This window comes from Phyllobates terribilis, unplaced genomic scaffold (assembly GCF_046119375.1).
Source record: "Phyllobates terribilis strain yellow unplaced genomic scaffold, ASM4611937v1 Scaffold_1__5_contigs__length_1240528914, whole genome shotgun sequence".
In the NCBI taxonomy this organism is placed as follows: domain Eukaryota; kingdom Metazoa; phylum Chordata; class Amphibia; order Anura; family Dendrobatidae; genus Phyllobates; species Phyllobates terribilis.
Window position 1 is genome coordinate 93,747,172 of NW_027362761.1, and position 21,823 is coordinate 93,768,994.

A 21,823-nucleotide genomic window follows, 5' to 3' on the forward strand; every position below is an offset into this window, starting at 1 on the left:
CCTTTTCAGGGCTAGGTTACATCAGTTCCTATCACTTTTTGCCAGGCAGGTCTGTGCCAGTGCTGTGCAAGATTTTTTCACAGCATTTGGCTAAATCTAGCAAAGCAAAGCCTTTTTGTCCTCTTGCAATGTGTGTTAGTCAGTGGAGAAGCCTATCTGTGTTGCAAGCAACACCACCTGTGTATAGAATACAATTTTTTTTACTGCACTTAGTGAAGTAAAACCTTTTGGGCATAGCATCATTCTATTAGTCCATCTATACTAACCTCCACCAGGTTGCAAATTCAAAATAATTTTTATCTGCATATAGCTCTGAAAAAAAATTTTGGCTTGTAGCAGTGTGTGGGACTTGTTCTATTAGTCCATCTATACTAACCTCCAGCATGTTGCAAATTCAAAATAATTTTTATCTGCATCTAGCTCTGTAAAATTATTTGGGCTTCAGCTTGTAGCAGTGTGTGGGACTTGTTCTATAAGTCCATGTATACTAACCTCCATCAGGTTGCAAATTCAATATAATTGTTTTCTGCATCTAGCTCTGAAAAAATATTTCGGCTTGTAGCAGTGTGTGGGACTTGTTCTATTAGTCCATCTACACTAACTTCCAGCAGGTTGCAAATTCAAAATAATTTTTATCTGCATCTAGCTCTGAAATAATATTTGGGCTTCGGCTTGTAGCAGTGTGTGGGACTTGTTCTATTAGTCCATCTATACTAATCTCCAGCAGGTTGCAAATTCAATATAATTTATTTCTGCATCTAGCTCTGAAAAATATTTCGGCTTGTAGCAGTGTGTGGGACTTGTTCTATTAGTCCATCTATACTAACCTCCAGCAGGTTGCAAATTCAAAATAATTTTTATCTGCATCTAGCTCTGAAAAAATATTTGGGCTTTGGCTTATAGCAGTGTGTGGGACTTGTTCTATTAGTCCATCTATACTAACCTCTAGCAGATTGCAAATTCAATATAATTTTTTTCTGCATCTAGATCTGAAAAAGTATTTGGGCTTCGGCTTGTAGCAGTGTGTGGGACTTGTTCTATTAGTCCATCTATACTAACCTCCATCAGGTTGCAAATTCAATATAATTTTTTTCTGCTTCTAGCTTTGAAAAAATATTTCGGCTTGTAGCAGTTTGTGGGACTTATTCTATTAGTCCATCTATACTAAACTCCACCAGGTTGCAGATTCAATCTAATTTTTTTCTGTATCTAGCTCTGAAAAAATATTTCGGCTTGTAGCAGTGTCTGGGACTTGTTCTATTAGTCCATCTATACTAACCTCCATCAGGTTGCAAATTCAATCAAATTTTTTTCTGCATCTAGCTCTGAAAAAATATTTCGGCTTGTAGCAGTTTTTGGGACTTGTTATATTAGTCCATCTATACTAACCTCCAGCAGGTTGCAAATTCAAAATAATTGTTATCTGCATCTAGCTCTGAAAAAATATTTGGGCTTTGGCTTGTAGCAGTGTGTGGGACTTGTTCTATTAGTCCATCTATACTAACCTCCAGCAGGTTGCAAATTCAATATAATTTATTTCTGCATCTAGCTCTGAAAAATTTTTCGGCTTGTAGCAGTGTGTGGGACTTGTTCTATTAGTCCATCTATACTAAACTCCAGCTGGTTGCAAATTCAAAATAATTTTTATCTGCATCTAGCTCTGAAAAAATATTTGGGCTTCGGCTTATAACAGTGTGTGGGACTTGTTCTATTAGTCCATCTATACTAACCTCCACCAGGTTGCAAATTCAATCTAATTTTTTTCTGCATCTACCTCTGAAAAAATATTTCGGCTTGTAGCAGTGTGTGGGACTTGTTCTATTAGTTCATCTATACTAACCTCCACCAGGTTGCAATTTTAATATATTTTTTTTCTGCATCTAACCCAGCCAATACTTTTGGGCTAATACCACAGTTTGGCCACTCAGCTCTGCTCCGTTCCCATCCATTGTTTTTTGTGCAAACAACTCCAGAGTTGTGAATTAGTTAACCACCAAAATGAGTGGAAAAAGGCCTGCTGCTGGTGGAAAGGGGAATAGACGTGTTGGGAAGGGAAAAAAAGGTTTTGTCCGTGGGGTAGGTGTTAAAGCAACAGTAACATCTGCAGAAGAAAGACCATCTTCCAGCCAAACTAAGATGTCTACTTCTTTTAGCGGACAATGTGATAAGATCCCTTTCTTACGGCCACGCCAATCGCTACAAATTCCAGATGAGGCACAAAAACAGCAGGTGCTTCAACGGATATCAAGTGCTCCTTTAAGTGGGCTCTCCTCCACCTCAACTTCAACATCACAAATACTCCAGTCCTCAGAGGTGTCACCCCAATCGCACTTGCTTCCTCACAGCTCCCAAGTCTTCAGCTGCCCGTCTGAGTATGTGGTAGAACAGATGGTTGAGTCTGCAGAGCTGTTTACTCATACTATAGCCTAGGAATCAGAGGTCGGCTTCAGAGCTTCTGTGAATCCAGACGAGGAAATGATCTGCACTGATGCCCAGAATCTTTATGAGTCGGATCCAGGACCAGACGCGAAAGGTTCTGACCATAATGTAGACCCTCGTTCCCAAACTGTAACTCCTGTTGGTGGAGACAATGAGGAAGATGATGATGAGACTCAAATACCTGATTGGAGCGACAACTTTAGTTTTTTGTCAGGGCAGGAACAGGTTGGCTCTGAGGACGACGGGTGTGATAACACACAGGGTGATGATGACGAGGTTGGAGATCCCACTTACTGCCAACCCACAGTCAGCCAAGAGATGAGGTCTGCAGAGGAGGTGGAGGAGGATGCTAGTGACGACGAGGTCAGGTTGCGCCTTCCCGGACAGAGACGTAGTACTGGAAGCACGTCAACAACTGCATCCTCAAACACAACTCTGCCTCTGACCACAAGTCGTGGTGGCTCTTCAGGTCGCATGGGTGCTAAGCCTTGCATAGCCTGGGCATTTTTTCAGATCGATAAAGATGACCCAACTCGTGTTATCTGTAACATTTGTCAGCAAAATCTAAGTAGAGGCCAAAAAATACATAGTTTGAGTACTTCATGCATGAACCGGCACATGGATATGAAGCATAAGTTGCAGTGGGAAGCTCACTGTGCTACAATGCGGCCTAGCCGGCCGGGCCATCCACCGTCTGCCACATCTTGTGCATACGCGGCCTCTTCATCCTCTGTGACTGGGGGGACAGCAGTCACACCAGTTTTGGGACGCAGACCTGCCACCTCTTTACCCGAAACAGCCAGCGTGATTGGCAGGTCATCATTTTCTTTGGAGGTGGAAACACCAGCTGGTGCTCAGCGCTGTCCGACATCGATAGCACCACCTTTGGATCAAGGCAACCTAACATGTCCGCCTGCATCTTCCTCACAGACCGGCAGTTTGCCAGGGACACCCTTCTCAACCTCGTCTAAGCACAACAGCCAGCCCTCGGTCCCTCAGATGTGGACAAGTAAAAGACCATTTCCTCCTAGCCATGAGAAAGCTAAGAGGTTGAATTTCACCATCTGCAAGCTCTTGGCTACAGAAATGCTGCCTTTCCGCCTGGTGGACACAGAGGATTTTCGAGACCTTATGTCCGTTGCAGTGCCCCAGTACCAGATGCCCAGTCGGCACTACTTCTCAAAGAGAGGTGTGCCTGCGCTCCACCAGCATGTCGCACACAACATCACCGCTTCTTTGAGAAACTCTGTGTGTGACAGGGTGTATTTCACCACAGACACTTGGACGAGTAGGCATGGACAGGGGCGTTACATGTCACTGACTGGGCACTAGGTAACTATGGTGACAGCAGAACAAGGGGCTGCTGTCCAAGTCTTGCCGTCCCCACGAGTTGTGCGTCAATCCTCTTTATCTCAAAGTTCCTCCACTGCTTCTGCCTCCTCAACCTCCTCTCGGTCCTCCACCTGCACCCATAGCCTGTCTGGTCATGCCACAAGCTTTCTAACTGCGCAGAAGGGATCCTGCACACCTCCTTACTATGCTGGCAGCAGGGCTCAACGTCATCAGGTGGTTTTTACTTTGAAATGTCTGGGAAATGTGAGTCACACAGCTGAGGAGTTGTGGTCAGCTCTGGAGAACCAGTTTCATGAATGGTTGTCTCCACTGGAAAAGAAACCAGGGAAGGCCGTGTGCGACAATGCTGCAAACCTCGGTGCGGCCCTTCGCCGGGGCAATGTCACACACGTGCCTTGTATGGCTCACGTGTTGAACTTGGATGTCCAGCAATTTTTAGCCCACTATCCCGGACTAGATGGTCTTCTGCAGAGGGCACGGTCGCTGTGTGCTCACTTCCGCCGTTCGCATCCCGCAGCTCAGCGACTTACATCTCTACAGAAGTCGTTGGGCCTGCCACTTCACCGGCTGAAATGCGATGTGCCTATCCGGTGGAATTCAACTCTGCACATGTTGCAGCGACTGTGGCAGCACCGACAAGCCCTGGTGAAATACGTTGTGACGTATAGCCTGGGCCATCGAGATCCAGAGGTGGGGCAAATCACGCTGGAGGAGGGGTCTCAGATCAGGGACCTATGCACCCTTCTGCACAGTTTTGAAATGGTGACAAAGATGTTTAGTGCTGACGATGCCATTATCAGCATGACTATTCCGGTGATTTACATGCTGGAGCACATGTTAAACAGAATTCGGAGTCAGGTGGTGGCACAAGAGGAGGTGGAGGAAGTAGAGGAGGAGGAGTTGTATGCGGAAGGGCTAACATCTGCAAGGTCCAGACGGTCGGCAGCACCAAGGCGGCAGGCATGTGAGGGTGGGGGAGATGGTTTTACCAGGGCGCATGGTAGCAGCCAAACTAGTGAGGAAGGTGCAGGAGCCCAGGAAGAAGTGGAGGACAAACTGATGGAAGACTCATCAGATGAGGGAGACCTTGATCACATTTCTGTGATGCGAGGTTGGGGGGAGAGTGCAGAGGAAGGAAGCATGATTGTTACCTCGCCACCAACACAACAGGGACTTAGTGCTCCTGGATGCGCAAGACACATGAGTGCCTTCTTGCTGCACTACCTGCAACATGACCCTCGAATTGTGAGAATTAGAAATAATCCTGAGTACTGGGTTGCCACACTGTTAGATCCCCGGTACAAAAGTAAATTTGCAGAAATTATTCCTGCCATAGAAAGAGATGCACGCATGCAGGAGTATCAGCAGAGACTGTTGCAGAATCTTACATGTGCTTCACTAGTGGTGCACGTAGTGAATCTAACAGTTCCAACTTGCCAATCGTGGGACCGTCGAGTGTTCAGCACTCAAAACGTAACAGAAACACAGTATCTGCTGGTAACATCAATTTTGCGGAATCATTTCACCACTTTTTTAGCCCATCCTTTGCAAGGCCACAGGAGACAAGAAGTTTGACACATAGTCAACGCCTAGAGACGATGGTACAGGAGTATCTCCAAGTAAACATTGAAGCCATGACTGTGTCACTGGACCCTTGCTCTTTTTGGGCTTCCAATCTGGATAAATGGCCGGAGCTCGCCACTTATGCCTTGGAGATCTTGTCATGCCCCGCAGCCAGCGTTCTGTCTGAACGTGTGTTCAGCGCTGCTGGTGGTGTGCTGACAGATAAGCGCACGCGGCTCTCCACTGATAATGTAGACAGACTCACGTTCATAAAGATGAACAAATCATGGATCCGAAATGACTTTTCTACCCCTGTGTCATCCTGGGGAGAGTAAAAGCTTGATGATTTGTTAAAATCACCTCACCAACCATTTTAAGCTTTCAAGTTACTAATCATGTTTATCTGTATCTTAGCTGGAAAATAATTTGGGCCTTGTAGCAGTGTGCAGTACTGATTCTATTAGGCCATCTATACTAAACTCCACCAGATTTAAAATGACTAATCATGTTTATCTGTATCTTGGCTGGAAAATAATTTGGGCCTTGTAGCAGTGTGCAGTACTGATTCTATTAGGCCATCTATACTAAACTCCACCAGATATAAAATTACTAATCATGTTTATCTGTATCTTGGCTGGAAAATAATTTGAGCCTTGTAGCAGTTTGCAGTACTGATTCTATTAGGCCATCTATACTAAGCTCCACCAGCTTTCAAATTAATAATAATTTTTAGCTGCATCTAGCCCGGAAAATAAGTTTGGGGCTCCTAGATGCGCAAGACACATGAGTGCCTTCTTGCTGCACTACCTGCAACATGACCCTCAGATTGTCAGAATTCGAAGTAATCCTGACTACTGGGTTGCCACACTCTTAGATCCCCCACACTCTTCGATCAACCTTTTCATTTTAATAAAGCACAAAAAAATGGTCATTTTTGAAATGATAAGCATTAGCAGGTTATTAGAAACTGACATCAAACAGTTTTCAACTCAAAACTTTATTCTAGGTGATGTTACATTTGCACATAGGACCCCTTGTTCGAAAGGAGCTTCTGAACTCTCTCATCCATTGAATTTGTCAGGTTTTGGATGGTTTCTGCTTCAATTGTTTTGCATGAGGACAGAATACCCTCCCATAGCTGTTGCTTAGATGTGAACTGCCTCCCGCCATCATAGACAATCCTTTTGATGATGCTCCAGAGGTTCTGAATGGGGTTGAGGTCAGGGGAGCATGGGGGTCACACCATAAGTTTGTCCCCTTTTCTGCCCATATCAGCCAGAGATGCAGATGTGTTATGTGCAGCATGAGACGGTGCATTATCATGCATGAAAATGATCTTGCTGAGGAATACACGGTTCTTCTTCTTGAACCATGGCAGGAAGTGCTGTTTGAGAAACTCCACATACATTATGGAGTTCATCTTTACCCCTTCAGGGATCCTAAAGGGGCCGACAATCTCTCTCCCCATGATTCCAGCCCAAAACTTTACTCCACCTCCTCCTTGTTGGCGCCGTAGCCGTGTTTGCATGGGGTGTCCATCAACCAGCCATCCTCCTCTCCATCCATCTGGACCATCGAGCGTTGCACGGCACTCATCGGTGAACAATACAGTTTTGAAGTCAGTCTTCATGTATTGTTTGGCCCACTGGAGCCATTTCTGCTTGTGTGCAGTGGATAGAGGAGGTCGACAGGATGGCTTACGCACAGCTGCAAACCTCTGAAGGACTCTGCATCTTGTTGTTCGGGGGACGTTGGAGGCACCAGCAGCTTCAAAAACTTGTCTGCTGCTATGACAAGGCTTTTTTGTCGCTGCTCTTTTAACCTGACGTAGTTGCCTGTAGGAAAGATTCCTCAATTTTCCCTTATCAGCACGCACACGTGTGTACTGTGAATCAGCTACATACTTCTTGATTGTGCGATGATCAGGATGAAGTGTCTTGGCAATGTTGATTGTAGTCATGCCTTGACCTAAACACTCGACAATTTGTTGCTTCTCAGCAGCCGACACATCCTTTTTCTTTCCCATTTTGGCAGAAAATGTAGGCTGCTTAATAATGTGGGACAGCCTTCTTAAGTAGTCTTGCCTTTCATTAGATACACCTGCCAAACTAACTAGCACAGGTGTCTGCAATTGCTTACAGTGATATAAAGAGCCCTGACACACATCACCATCAATGAGTTTAACTGACAAACAAAAAAATTCTTACCTTATCACTCCTAAACACTTTTTGCATAATAATTTGGAACACAGTGTACATGTGCTTTTCCACAGAACACCAGTGGTTCACGTAGTGAATCTTACAGTTCTAACTTGCCAACCGTGGTCTGTATGGAGTTGTTCAATAAAGGGCCCAAAATTAAGATAACATAGACGGGAGAGGTCTCTATGAATACGAATTCCTAAGTATTTGATACCCTGTGAGGGCCAGGCAAAGGGAAAGTTGGACTGGATGGAATCCTGTATGGATTTGGGGAGGGAGACATCGAGGGCCTCAGACTTCGCTGCATTGATTTTAAAATTTGACCATGTAACAAAGTGATCGATTTCAGCCATAACAGCAGGGATGGATATATGTGATTGAGTGATATATACTAGGACATCATCAGCAAATGCAGAGCACTTGTACTCGGTGCCTCCCACCTCAATCCACCTAATATTGGGGTTATGGCGAATTGATGAGAGCAGGTGCTCCGTCACTAGGATGTATAAGAGAGGGGACAGAGGACATCCCTGCCTTGTCCCATTGGTGATTATGAAAGGTGATGAAAATGTTCCATTTATCTTCAGCCTAGGTGACGTATTGCGATACAGGGCCGTGATTTTGGCTATAAATGGGTCCCCTTGACCCCTACCCCAAGCTTTTTAAGAGAATAATATATGGCGTGCCTGGAAACTCTATGGAATGCTTTCTCAGCATCCAACGAGATTACCTAATTACAAATTTTTAACTGCATCTAGCCCAGGAAATACTTTGTGCCTATTAGCAGTGTCTGCTAGTCAGCGGATAATCACAGCTGTTAAGCAAGCTACACCACCTGTAGTTTGGACACTTAATTTTTTCAAAGGAAATGGTTCAGGGCCCCAGGACACTCAGTGAAGAGCATCGGGGAGGCACCCCAAGGCATAGGGGCTGGGACTGGCGGTAGGACGCCTTGCGGTGGACCGCCGAGCTCGATCCTTATAAAAGCTTTTTAACTGCAGCAGCTTTAGTGAACGCTACTGGAGCTGGAATTAAGCGGCTGCTGGCATGAGACTCCAATAGATCCTTGTAAAAGGATTTAAAGTGTACTCATTCAAATTAGAGAGACATTTTAAATTAAAAAGATTAGACCTGCCTCCACCACAGGGGGGCTCGCTCTACCCACACGCGGACAGGCACCAGCATTGGGAGAGGGGGGCTGGCCGTCAGGGTCCACCGCGGCTCTGGCACAAAGCCGGCGACACGGAGGTCGCACGGGCAGGAACGTACTGGCCGTGTCGGCTTCGCACTTTTTTGGTTTTAGAAGGGCATGACATGCCTATATCTGTGTCTCCCCCTCCTTTTACTCCTTCACCTCTTTTCTTTTCGCATGACTACATGTACTTGTCACTTTTCCATGTGTTAGTTGTGTCTTCTGAGCAGTTTGTCAGCTTTTGGACACCTTTGAAGGTGTTTTCTATGTGTTTCTATGTGTTTTTGTTTGCCTGCCATTGGTTTTAACGGTGTTCGAAGGTGTTCGACGAACAGTTCGGCGAACATACGGGTGTGCGACGAACCGAACCGAACTCGAACACTACGGGGGTGGCTCAACACTACTGCTTTGCACACTCTTGGCATTCTCTTGATGAGCTTCAAGAGGTAGTCAATGGAAATGGTTTTCACTGGTGTGCCCTGTCAGGTTTAATAAGTGGGATTTCTTGCCTTTTAAATGGGGTTCTGATCACCAGTTGTGTTGTGCAGAAGTCTGGTGGATACACAGCTGATAGTCCTACTGAATAGACTGTTAGAATTTGTATTATGGCAAGAAAAAAGCAGCTAAGTAAAGAAAAACGAGTGGCCATCATTACTTTAAGAAATGAAGGTCAGTCAGTCCGAAAAATTGGGAAAACTTTGAAAGTGTCACCAAGTGACCATCAAGCGCTACAAAGAAACTGGCTCACATGAGGACCGCCCCAGGAAAGGAAGACCAAGAGTCACCTCAGCTTCTGAGGATAAGTTTATCAGAGTCACCAGCCTCAGAAATCGCAGATTAACAGCAGCTCAGATTAGAGACCAAGTCAATGCCACACAGAGTTCAAGCAGCAGACACATCTCTACAACAACTGTTAAGAGGAGACTTTGTGCAGCAGGCCTTCATGGTAAAATAGCTGCTAGGAAACCACTGCTATGGACAGGCAACAAGCAGAAGAGACTTGTTTGGGCTAAAGAACACAAGGAATGGACATTAGACCAGTGGAAATCTGTGCTTTTGTCAGATGAGTCCAAATTTGAGATCTTTGGTTCCAACCACCTTGTCTTTGTGTGACGCAAAAAAGGTGAACGGATGGACTCTACATGCCTGGTTCCCACCATGAAGCATGGAGGAGGTGGTGTGATGGTGTGGGGGTGCTTTGCTGGTGACATTGTTGGGGATTTATTCAAAATTGAAGGCATACTGAACCAGCATGGCTACCACAGAATCTTGCAGCGGCATGCTATTCCATCCGGTTTGCGTTTAGTTGGACCATCATTCATTTTTCAACAGGACAATGACCCCAAACACACCTCCAGGCTGTGTAAGGGCTATTTGACCAAGAGGGAGAGTGATGGGGTGCTATGCCAGATGACCTGGCCTCCACAATCACCAGACCTGAACCCAATCGAGATAGTTTGGGGTGAGCTGGACCACAGAAGGAAGGCAAAAGGGCCAACAAGTGCTAAGCCTCTCTGGGAACTCCTTCAAGATTGTTAGAAGACCATTTCTGGTGACTACCTCTTGAAGCTCATCAAGAGAATGCTAAGAGTGTGCAAAGCAGTCATCAAAGTAAAAGGTGGCTTTCTATGTGTTTCTATGTGTTTTTGTTTGCCTGCTTTTGGTTTTAACGGTGTTCGAAGGTGTTCGACGAACAGTGCGACGAACAGTTCGGCGAACATACGGGTGTTCGACGAACCGAACCGAACTCGAACACTACGGGGGTGGCTCAACACAAGTCCCTAGGACACCATTAGTGCTGGAATATTGACAGAAAGGTGATTCCACAAAGTATTGATTCAGGGGGTATAAATATAAATTCATATCATATTTCTCAGATTTATATTTTTATAGTATTTAGAAACCATATATAATTTCCTTTACTCTTTAAAAATACTAGCTACTTGTTGCTGCTATATCACTTAAAATCCCAAATAAAAAACATTTAAATTTGTGGGTGTAACGTAGAAAAATGTGGGAACGTTCATGGGGTCTGAATACTTTTTCAATGCACTGTATTTTTCGCATTGTGTTCTATGAACTAAAATTTTTTAATTTTTCTATTTACTGTGCTTTTTGATGGCTTGTTTTTTTGCATAACAAGTTGTTGTATTTATTGATACCATTTTGAGATATCAACAACTTTTTGAGATTTTTTTTATTTAGTTTTTTTTTTTTTTAGATGGGCTTAACAAAAATAGCTATTCTGGCATTTTTTTGTAATTTTTCTTGTTGTGTTCACTGTGCAGGATAAATAATGATATAGTGTTATAGTATATGTAATTACAGATGTAGCAATCCTAAATATGTGACGTGTCTCCATTTTTCCAAATGAAACCATCATTTTATTCGAAAACCTGGGATTTTGGGGAGATTGTGATTAAAAACACTTAAAACATTTTTTTTACATTTTTGTTTACAATATTTATTAGTCCCCCAAGGGCACTTTACAAAGCAATCTTATGATTATAAACAGCACTACCTTACAGTGCTGTGTATTAAACTATCCTGTCACTGCTTGCCTGAAAGGTAGCTTATTAAGCCTTGCCTTCAGAGGTGTCTGATAGGTTGTGGTGTATTGCAGACTTGGAAGCCTGCCAGGGTGCAGATGACCTGACAGAGGGAGCACTTTTGCGCTGTCACCAGTCACAGAGGCATATGAAGGGTTCAACTGTTAGAGCCGGAGTATACAGTACAGACCAAAAGTTTGGACACACCTTCTCATTTAAAGATTTTTCTGTATTTTCATGACTATGAAAATTGTACATTCACACTGAAGGCATCAAAACTATGAATTAACACATGTGGAATAATATACTTAACAAAAAAAGTGTGAAACAACTGAAAATATGTCTTATATTCTAGGTTCTTCAAAGTAGCCACCTTTTGCTTTGATGACTGCTTTGCACACTCTTGGCATTCTCTTGTACTGTATATCTATCAGTCAGGCTGCTCCAGGTGATTGCACTGATACACAAGCCGTACCGTGTGATCAGCATGACGTACATATTTGTCATGCAGCATTAAGTGACTTGTGTTCATGACAAATATGTATGTCATGTAGCTTTAAGGGATTCATTTTATATTCTATTTAAAATGGTATTTAAAGTTTTTATCTTACCAGAGATAACCTGTTCATTCTGACTACAGCCAGCCACAGTAGTAATAGATATGTTTGAATAAGTGTAGCTGGCAGAGGGATAGAAACTTAAGACTCTAGGAAAACTGCTGGGTTTGCCTGGGGAGTCCACCAGACCAAAAATCAAGGCTCAGTAGCGATCATTGATTCTGACTCATAGAGGGGCCCCAAGCAGGCAACTATAATCCATAATGTCTACAGTTATGGCTGGGAATCGGTCTCCAGCTGCAGCCATACATTCTCACAATGTGCAGTCAAGGCCAAAAGTGTTGTCACTTTTTAAGTTCCAGAAAATTGTGTTTCTCCCAGAAAATTATCGCAATTACACATGTTTTGTTATACACATGTTTATTTTCTTTGTGTGTATTGAAACAACACAAATAAAACTGAGATAAAAGACAAATTGGACATAATTTATCACAAAACCCCAAAAATGGACAGGACAAAATTGCTGGCACCCTCAACTTAATATTTGGTTGTACATCCTTTGTAATAAATAACTGCAATCAATCGCTTCCTATAACTATCAATAAGCTTCTTACACCTCTCAACTGGAATTTTGGACCACTCTTCTTTTGCAAACTGCTCCAGGTCTCTCCTATTTGAAGGGTGCCTTCTCCCAAAAGCTATTTTAAGATCTATCTACATGTGTTCAATGGGATTTAGATCTGGATTCATGGCAGGCCACTTCAGAAGTCTCCAGCACTTTGTTTCCGTCCATTTCTGAGTGCTTCTTGAAGTATGTTTGGGGTCATTGTCCTGCTGGAAGACCCATGACCTGGGAAGCAAACTTAGCTTTCTGACACTGGGCACTACATTGCGACTCAAAATCCCTTGGTAATCTTTAGATTTCAGGATGTCTTGCACACGGTCAAGGCACCTAGTGCCAGAGGCAGAAAAACAACCCCAAAATGTCTTTGAACCCCCATTATATTTTGCTGTAATTACTGTGTTCTTTTCTTTGTAGGCCTCATTCAGTTTTTGGTAAACAGTAGAATGGTGTGCTTTATCTTGGTCTCATCTCTCCACAAGATGCATTCCCAATAGGATTTCGACTTACGTAGATTTTGGCAAACTGCAATCTAGATTTTTAATGTCTATTTGTCAGCAGTGGGGTCATTCTGGGTTGCGGCCTTAATGTTTAATTTCATTTAAATGTCGACGCATAGTTCGTGCTTACACTAATGCACCCTGAGCCTGCGGGACAGCTTGAATTTCTTTGGAACTTGATTGGTGCTGCTTATCCACCATCCAGACTATCCTACGTTGAAATCTTTCATGAATTTTTCTCTGCCGTCCACATCCAGGGAGGTTAGCTACAGTGCCATGGGTTGTAAAAGTCTTGATTATGCTCCACACCGTGGACAAAGGAACATCAAGATCTCTGAAGATGGACTGGTAACCTTGAGATTGTTGATATTGTTCAACAATTTTGGTTCTCAAATCTTCAGAAAGCTTTCTTCTCTTTCTGTTTTGCACACACAGACACAAAATGCAAAGACTGAGTCAACTTTTCCCCCTTTTATCTTGTTTCAGGTGTGATTTTTATATTGCCCACACCAGATACTTGCCACAAGTGAGTTCGAACAAGTATCACATGCTTCAAACACAGATTGGAAAGGTGCCAACAATTTTGGAAAGGCGCAGAGAATTTTGTCCAGACCATTTTTGAGGTTTTGTGAGAAATTATGTGTAATTTGTCTATTTTTCTCTGTTTTTTTGTGTTATTCCAATACACACAAAGGAAAGTAACATGTGTATAACAACATATGTGTAATTGCAATAATTTTCTGGGAGAAGTACTTTATTTTATGGAACAATTTCAAGGGTGCCAACACTTTTGGCCATGACTGTATATGCCCTAATATTTCATTTAAACACAAGTGGGTATGATGGGACATGGGTAGTATCCCATTGTGGGCTGTATTTCTTTTACAACCAATCCCCCTCCATATTTACCTGTACATGTTTTTCCATCACCAGTGTATGGCAGTATACAGGTGCAAATGTAAGAGCCATTGGTATTTGTGCATGAGGCATGTTTATTGCAATCCGATCCTACTGCGCATTCATCAACATCTTAAAACACAAAAGTAATGTATTAACACGAGCATGCTCTTTAGTGCAGATAGAGTGAACACAATATATAAATGGAAATAAATCAATGAGTGAAAGCCTAACACCAGTGCAAAAACTGATTATACCTTGTAAATGAATGTTATTGCATACCTCTGAGACATCTGCTTATTTATCTTGTACGATACTCCATCTCCAGATTGCCTAAGAGTCCTTTGACTTTCAATCATAAGGACCATCCTTGGAGGATGCCTATCTGTGCTTGTTCAAAAGAATTAGCTCGTTATTTAGTTATTATGTCCAGGCTCTGACCATTGGAGCTGAGAGCAGTTGAACTACAGTGTTGCTGTAACTTTGGAGTTATGGAAATGTTGTAGCTCAGCTGCTCTTGGTGATTGCTATGGCCCCACCTCCAGTGGTTGAAAGGTGGGCAGAGTTATTCCTCTTTTTGCATTTAACGGCTAAGATGGGAATAAGCCTTTAAAAATCCTTGATATACATCCCTCTGAGTGTCTGATTCCCAAAAACATGTAACACCCACTCATAAGAAGGATTATAAATGTATGATAATTGGAGGATCAGCTCCTCAGACTCCAGTGATTCTAAAAGTGGAGAATGATCCTTTGTTGGGTGAAGAGAATGGGGCATCAGACTACGTTGCTCGCCTGTCAGAACAATGTAGCAGAGGAATCCAAATCGATGTAATGATAAAATAGACTTTTGCTATAAAGCTATAAATAACAGACCCTGTATGTGTATGTGTATAGACTGTCCTGAGGAAGTGGTGTGATCACCACGAAACGCGTAGAAATAAAGTCTATTTTATCATTACATCGATTTGGATTCCTCTGGTACATTGTTCTGACAGGCGAGCAGCGCAGTCTGATGCCCCATTCTCTTCACCCAACAAAGGATCATTGCTTCGGGGTTTGCAGCAGCCGCCAAAGCTAAGTACAGTGGTTGTTTCTTACACAACCCTAATAGGTGAGTGAATTTGAATTATCTTTCACAAATATTCCTTTTATCTCGGATAAGACCCTATGTGCACTCTATATTCCTTCCAGTTACCTTGTTAAAAATGGAGAATGAAAATACTATGAGTGCTTGCACTGGTAATGAGCATGTGCGACCACCAATCCTACAGCTGGTGAATAGAACAGTCATCGCACATGCTCACTACTGCTCCATGCACACAGGGACTTTGAGACCCCCATTTTTCATGAACAATGGGGAATCCAGCAGTCAGTCCACCAACTTTCACCCTTATGACCTCCTCTTTTATGGATATATGATATGTTGGACAACACCTTTAACACAAAAGCGGGAGCTTACCCAGGCACATGGGTGAGGTACCGTCCCAGCTTCCATTGTCGGTACAAAACATCCTTGAATCTCCAAGCAGGTAGTATCCAATATTACACTGGTATGTGACAGTGCTTCCAGCAAAAAATTTTTCATCCGTATTAATACCATTTTTCAGATGAGGAGGCTTTCCACAGCTGATTCCTTAATAAAATGATGAATTTTGGAGCAAAATACCAAAACTGACATATCATTAAAAATGAATCTAACCCTATATTATTACATATTAACTTTATTTTGTGGGAGAAAATCAGTTAGGAGAGTAGACATTTAAGTTAACCAAATACATTTATACAGCAATACTTCAAGCACATTATAAATGTTAAAGCAGCAGATGGTTGCACATTATAAAGTGCTGGATACCAATTTGATGCAAAGTAGTTATTGCCTTAAAAGCAAATCTTATTTATAACCCATTATCAGACATAAATTGGAAATTCTAGAACTACATCACTTTTGCACTAAAAGCACTTAAACAGACCTTAAAGCTGAATGCAATATTTATAAATGATCATATACTGCTGAAAATGTAGAATTTATTCCATGGTAATCTACACTAAGGCTTAAAGACTAATAGCTTCATGGTCATTACCGAATGTTATCTTTATCATTCCCAAGATTTAGGGAGATATTATTTCAATAGGTATGAATATTAACCTAAAAATCCCCATCAATTTGTGTCACATATTGCATATGCCTAGTAGGATACTAACTTTCACAACGAGGCAGAGGTTGGTCCCATTTTCCAAGGTTAAGACATTGTTGTTCTGAATTGCCCACAATCTGATAGCCAGGGTCACAGTTCAAGCTGATCTTGGAACCTGGCTTTAAATCACTGACGGACGCATGTAAATGAGATGACAGACCTTCCAAGACAGGGCAATCTACATAAAGATCAAATATATAAATTATTTCTACATATTCTGGTGTATGGTTTCAAATATAATACATAAAACAGTGTTAAATTTTTAAATTAAGAAACCATAATATTTAATAATGTACCTTTATGTAAAACACTGATTTCATACAACATGAAAATTCAATTAATCACAAAAACCCCACTTCCACTAAATTTCAGCCTTGAAAAGTTACCTGCTTACATTATTTTAATGATCTTCTTTTTAGCTCAGGAGTGTTAATAAAGACAAGGCCGCTGATATCATTGGGATCTAAGGGGTAATGTTACTCCTTGTGGAGAGTGACAAGCCAGGCCTGGCATGTCAGAGTGAGGAGACTTATATGCCATGTATGCTCCTCTGGAAAATGAAATATGCAAATTGCCTCTTTAGAGAGGAAGAGGACTTGAACTCTAGTGCCACCTATTGGAAGTAGCAATCCTAGAAGTCAATATTGACCCTGTGACGAGTTTTGCCATATAACATAGGATGAAAGCCAAACCAGAATATCAATTTGCAAACAGCGTGTTTCAGGGTATTGCCACTCATCAGTGCAAAGTATGATATCTGATTTGGCTAGGTGAGAGGCTTAAGACTGGGGTATAAAAGGTAACATTTATCCGCATGGAGAGGGACAAGCCTAAGTCATGTGACAAGGCTCGTTAAAGGGTAGATATTGACTTGTAGAATTGCCACTTTCCAATAGGTGGCACTAGAGTTCAAGTACTCTGAAGAGGCAATTTTCATATGTCTTGCTGATTTATTTATTTATTTATTTTACTCACTTATTGAATTATATGAGCAGACTGGTTGCTTTAAAAGAGGTCTTATGCTTGAATTCATTTTATTTTTCTGTTAAGAATGGTTACTTCCAAATAACGCATGCAGTCATTATTGCTTTGCATCAAAAGGGCTTTAAAGGCTAAGACATTGTTGCTTTTAAGTTAGCCCCGAAATCAAGAATTTATCAGATCAATAAGAAGAATCATCAAGAAGTTCAAAGAGAGACAGGTTCAGTTGCTGTTAATAAAACTTCAGGGAACCCAAAAAACACCACAAAGTACCAGGACCATTCGCTAAAGAGGATTCAGCTATGGGATGTGTTAAAAACCAGTGCAGAGCTTGCTCAGGAATGGCAGAAGGCCGGTGTAAGTGCTTCTGCATGCACAATGAGGTGAAGACTTTTGGAGGCTGGGCTACTGTCAAGAAGGGAAGAAAAGAAGCCCCTTCTCTCCAAGAAAAACATCAAGGACAGACTGACATTCAGCTGAAATACAAGGATTAGACTGCAGAGCCCTGGGGTAAAGTTATTTTTTCTGATGATGCCTCCTTCAGACTGTCTGGGATATCTGAAAGAACGATTGTCCAGAGAAGAAAAGGCAAGCAGTAGCACTACTACTAAGTTTTGAAGAATAAGGGTAATCTCTGTAAATATTAAGTCTTAGTATAAACTTGATGTATTTGTTAATAATAGTGTAAAATCTTATGAAATGTTTATAACTGTACTTCAGTTACCATAGAAACAGCTGATTAAAAGATTTAAAAACACTGAAGCAGCAAACGTGACAACCACAATTTGTGTCAGTCTCCAAACTTTTGGCCGCAACTCTATTGTACTCCAAGATAACCCATTAATGCAATGTATAATGCATCCTTGGCCCAGATAAGATGATTCTTGGAAGAAGGGGAGCAAAAACAAAAAATTCCCAGGTCCTTTTTATTTCTCCATAGACATAGCCATGTGAGGGCTTTTTTGTTGTGGTATGAGTTGTTTTTTATGACAACATTTATTTTACTCTACACTGTATTGGAAAACAGAAATCAAATCGAAAGTGTTGTGAAATTGCAAAAAAGTGCACTTCAGCCATTGTTCTTTGGTTTTGTTTTTATAGCATCCATTGACCCCAATTCATCAAGACCAGCTATCTTCACGCCTTGATGAGGGAGAAGGGTGGAGTCAGATTCATTAAGAGATGAGTATGAAGCAAGCTTAGCTTTTGAACCAGCTTCAAATTGTCCTTATCGATTTATGATGAAAAAGTACATTACAGATCATTAAGGAGTTAAATATAATGTTGGTGTCATGTTGTACACGTCTTCATGTATTTTGCGAAACCTCGGCATTTAGTTAGCAACAAGGAAAATGATGTAGGATTTATATTCAGTGAAGACACATGCAGAAAATAAAAAACTGAAAAATATTCCGACTTACCCGAACAGAATATGCTCTTGTTATCTACTTTAACTTTCCCAACCACACCAGGCAGAAAATCGGCCCAAGCTAATACATTTCCCCTTTGAAGATCATGTGGGCATGAAGTAGCCAATAATTTTACCTTTGAAATAAATAAATTTAAAGTCAAATTTTGCATATTACAAATATCAAAAACCAAGTCATGTACCAGCAGAAACATACCTGCTCAGGCGGGAGTGGATAATCCCATATATTAAGCTGACTGATAGATCCAACAAAGGATTCCGCAGGGTTGAAACCTTCCCCCCTTTGATCTTGTTCTTGTGCAAGGACTAAAGCGCCCCCTCCTAGAAAACCAAAATGAATCAATTTAGGCCACATTACTAGGCAGATTGCGTACTTCACATCTAACTTTAGCTTTTTTGATTTGCTTTTACCACATTTAGGATTATTATTTCATGTTTTATTGCTTTATAAAATGCAAATTGCTTCATAAATCACCAATACACTTTTTCAATTTATACCTACAGTATATTCATTGAGTTTAGTCATGTCTCCAGAGCTCTCTGTAGAGCTGATTCCTGAAAACATTTTATTGCAGATGTCAAGTTGTACAATCTTTTTAATGGGTAAAATTAAGAAAATATTATTATTGCCCATTTCCTAAATAGATTTTGTTGTAATAAATGGAAGAACTTGCTCCCATAACCGGATTGCCAATACATAGAGCAGCACTTAATTATAAAAGTTATTATTGCTCATAAAAAACTTTTCAATTCTATTAAATACAGATATAGCAGAATAGAATTTTGCTTTTTACAGTTCATTCTGTATTTATTTTCTGCCAATATGTTAGATTTTCGATTCATTTGTGGATGTAACCTACCAGGTATGTGTTCTCCCACTGATAAGCCTTTCCCATGATCAGAGAGTTTTCCATCAATATAGACTTTCCAGGACCCATCAGTATTTGTCCAAGTAACAGCTATGTGATGCCATTTACCATCATTAACAGAAGGGCAATCAGTTATTTTTTCTTTGCCATTAATATAAAGCACCCATCTGCAGAGAGAAAAAACTTTGCCAATGAGCTTACAATCTTTTTGACAATCTCTGCAAATCAAGGAAACTATTGGTTGATGAAAACTAGTACTAACATTTCTGAGCATGTTACAATTATTCAGAAATTCAGAAAACAGATGAAGAATTGTCTTGTTATCTGGAAGTAACACTAAAGATCTGTTTACACAAACAGGCGGCATAATACGATCGCCAAGCGGTAATAAGCAGATAAAATGCCTATTTCCACAGATAGACCGAAGGAAAAGGGTGGGCACTGAGTGATCTATACTAGATCGCTCAATACACAAAGGCTGCCATAATTCTTGACAGTGTGAGCCCTGTTTACACATCACAATGCATCGCCGAGAAGGATGCACAAAAGATTATTTCACCCGATCAGTCACTCAGTTTTTTCAATTTTCAGGTGATCAGTAGCCCGTTCATACTGCAATATAATTGTTAAATGAGCGTTTTTAAAAATGCTTGTTCACAATTATCTTTCAGTGTAAATGCAGCTCAATGCTTTGCTGGTTTTTATAAATCTATATATTTGGCCACCCAGTTTCTTAACTTCTTCTGTCCATTTCACACCATAAATATATATCACTTATCATGAGATAGTCATCACGTATTGTCCAGAGGAATTACCATGCAAATACTGTACCTAGTGACGAAATGTAACCAAGTTTATCATTTGCCACCCTAGGTGTGACATCAGTATCAGTGCCTATCTTTACTGCCTCTGCTTCTGTCACCAGGTGGTGCCACGCTTTCATTGTGGGTGGCGCGGGGCGACAGTGCTAGTCTTGTGTTTTCTGGGACTTGTAGTCCCATGCATACTGGGAGATCTAGAGGTAACTCCTGTGTGATTTGGGTGGAGCTGCAAGCTATGTAAGATCCTGAATTCCTGCTGTCCACTGCCAGTTATGTTCTGTCCCGCTTCAGTGTACAATTCGGTGATTTCTACTAGAGGACAGTACTGACTTTTGACCTCGCCTTACTTTATTGGGTATTCTTATTCTTTACAATTTTGTTTCTGCATGAATCTCCTGATTCTGACTTTGGCTTGAATTCTGACTACCCGCTTGCCTCCTGATTTTGTTATTGACACGACTTCTCAGCTTTGACCCTCTTCGGTGACTTTTCCTGCCTCTGGACGGGAGCCCTTCCATTGTAGCTATCCACTGGATCCCATTGTAAAACCAGACCCCTGTATAGAGGTTAAAGGGTATTGGGGTTTCTTTGGAATCCGCCAGACAGAGTGGCTTGCGCCAAGTCTGTCGAAGGTGGCCATTTTTGAGCCTGCGGCTTCTGACAGATGTAACACTAGGATTGTGTAGTCTAAGGAATTGCGTAGTTCTGTATCAAAATTACAGTAGTGAACTAAAAGTATAGATCATGCGAGGCAGTGATGGGAGTCATATACAAGGGTCATTGTCCCTCAGAATGTATGAGGAAACATACTGAACCCGCTGAAGAATGCTGTAATTACAGCCACAGCTGTGTTTACAACACAGAATAAAAGTAAGTGTGGACTGGGTCAAGTTATTTGACCAAGTCAGATTTAGGAAAACCAGACTTTATTTTTGGAGACATCTGTAGGAAGGTAGTGGGATAGATCTTCCCTCCGGTCTGAGTTTTGCAATTGATGCAAATTCAAATGCATGATTCACATTTTATCCTGCAGGTAAGGGTTGGGTGTGTTAATTTTACTTTTCTGTGCAGCAAAGCTGGAGGTTCTGTGTGTGTGCCCGGCTGTGTGAGGTTGAACATAGACCAGAACCAGAGACGTGTGCAAATCCGTTACGCATCTGAGATTCCTACAGTGGTGCAGGCTCCCACGGCAACGAACTGTGCAGGAACCAAATTAAAAAGGTTTGCGTTTATTTTGCACAGTTGGCAAATAAAGACTTTACGTTGAACTTATCTGGATCTCTGCCTCACTAATTCACTGGTGGAAACGTCAGTGCCTTACAGATGGTGGAGAATGCAGGCAGTGTGAATTAAGGCATACCCTGAAGAAAACCGCATGTCTGTGATTTAGCCTGCAATGCTACAACTCAAACCCACCGACAAGATGGAGGAAATCCTGAAGCAGTTGGTCCTCTCCAGTGCACAGCAGCAGCTGACTAACAGCCTGATACTACAACAGATTGCGGCGCTGAAAGAGACACCCCCACCGACGACCCTGGCCTTTTTCCCGAGGCCTGGGACAAAGTCAAGTCGTCGCTGAGAAAGATGAGTCCGGAGGATGACCTGGAAGCATTTCTCACAGTGTTCGAAAGAACAGCGGAGTGGGAGAGTTTG

General features: G+C 41.8%; 1 protein-coding gene across 1 annotated transcript in view; it reads right to left on the bottom strand.

Moving 5' to 3' along the window:
- SVEP1 (sushi, von Willebrand factor type A, EGF and pentraxin domain containing 1) overlaps positions 1 to 21,823 on the bottom strand; it is a 469,484-nt gene that overhangs the window by 103,948 nt on the left and 343,713 nt on the right. Inside the window, exons 27-32 of the mRNA XM_073664736.1 lie at positions 19,341 to 19,516; positions 18,677 to 18,801; positions 18,473 to 18,596; positions 16,078 to 16,248; positions 15,335 to 15,508; positions 13,886 to 14,005 (exon numbers count right to left, since the gene is read on the bottom strand). Coding sequence (XP_073520837.1) covers positions 13,886 to 14,005; positions 15,335 to 15,508; positions 16,078 to 16,248; positions 18,473 to 18,596; positions 18,677 to 18,801; positions 19,341 to 19,516 — 890 coding nt within the window. The remainder of the gene's footprint in view (positions 1 to 13,885; positions 14,006 to 15,334; positions 15,509 to 16,077; positions 16,249 to 18,472; positions 18,597 to 18,676; positions 18,802 to 19,340; positions 19,517 to 21,823) is intronic.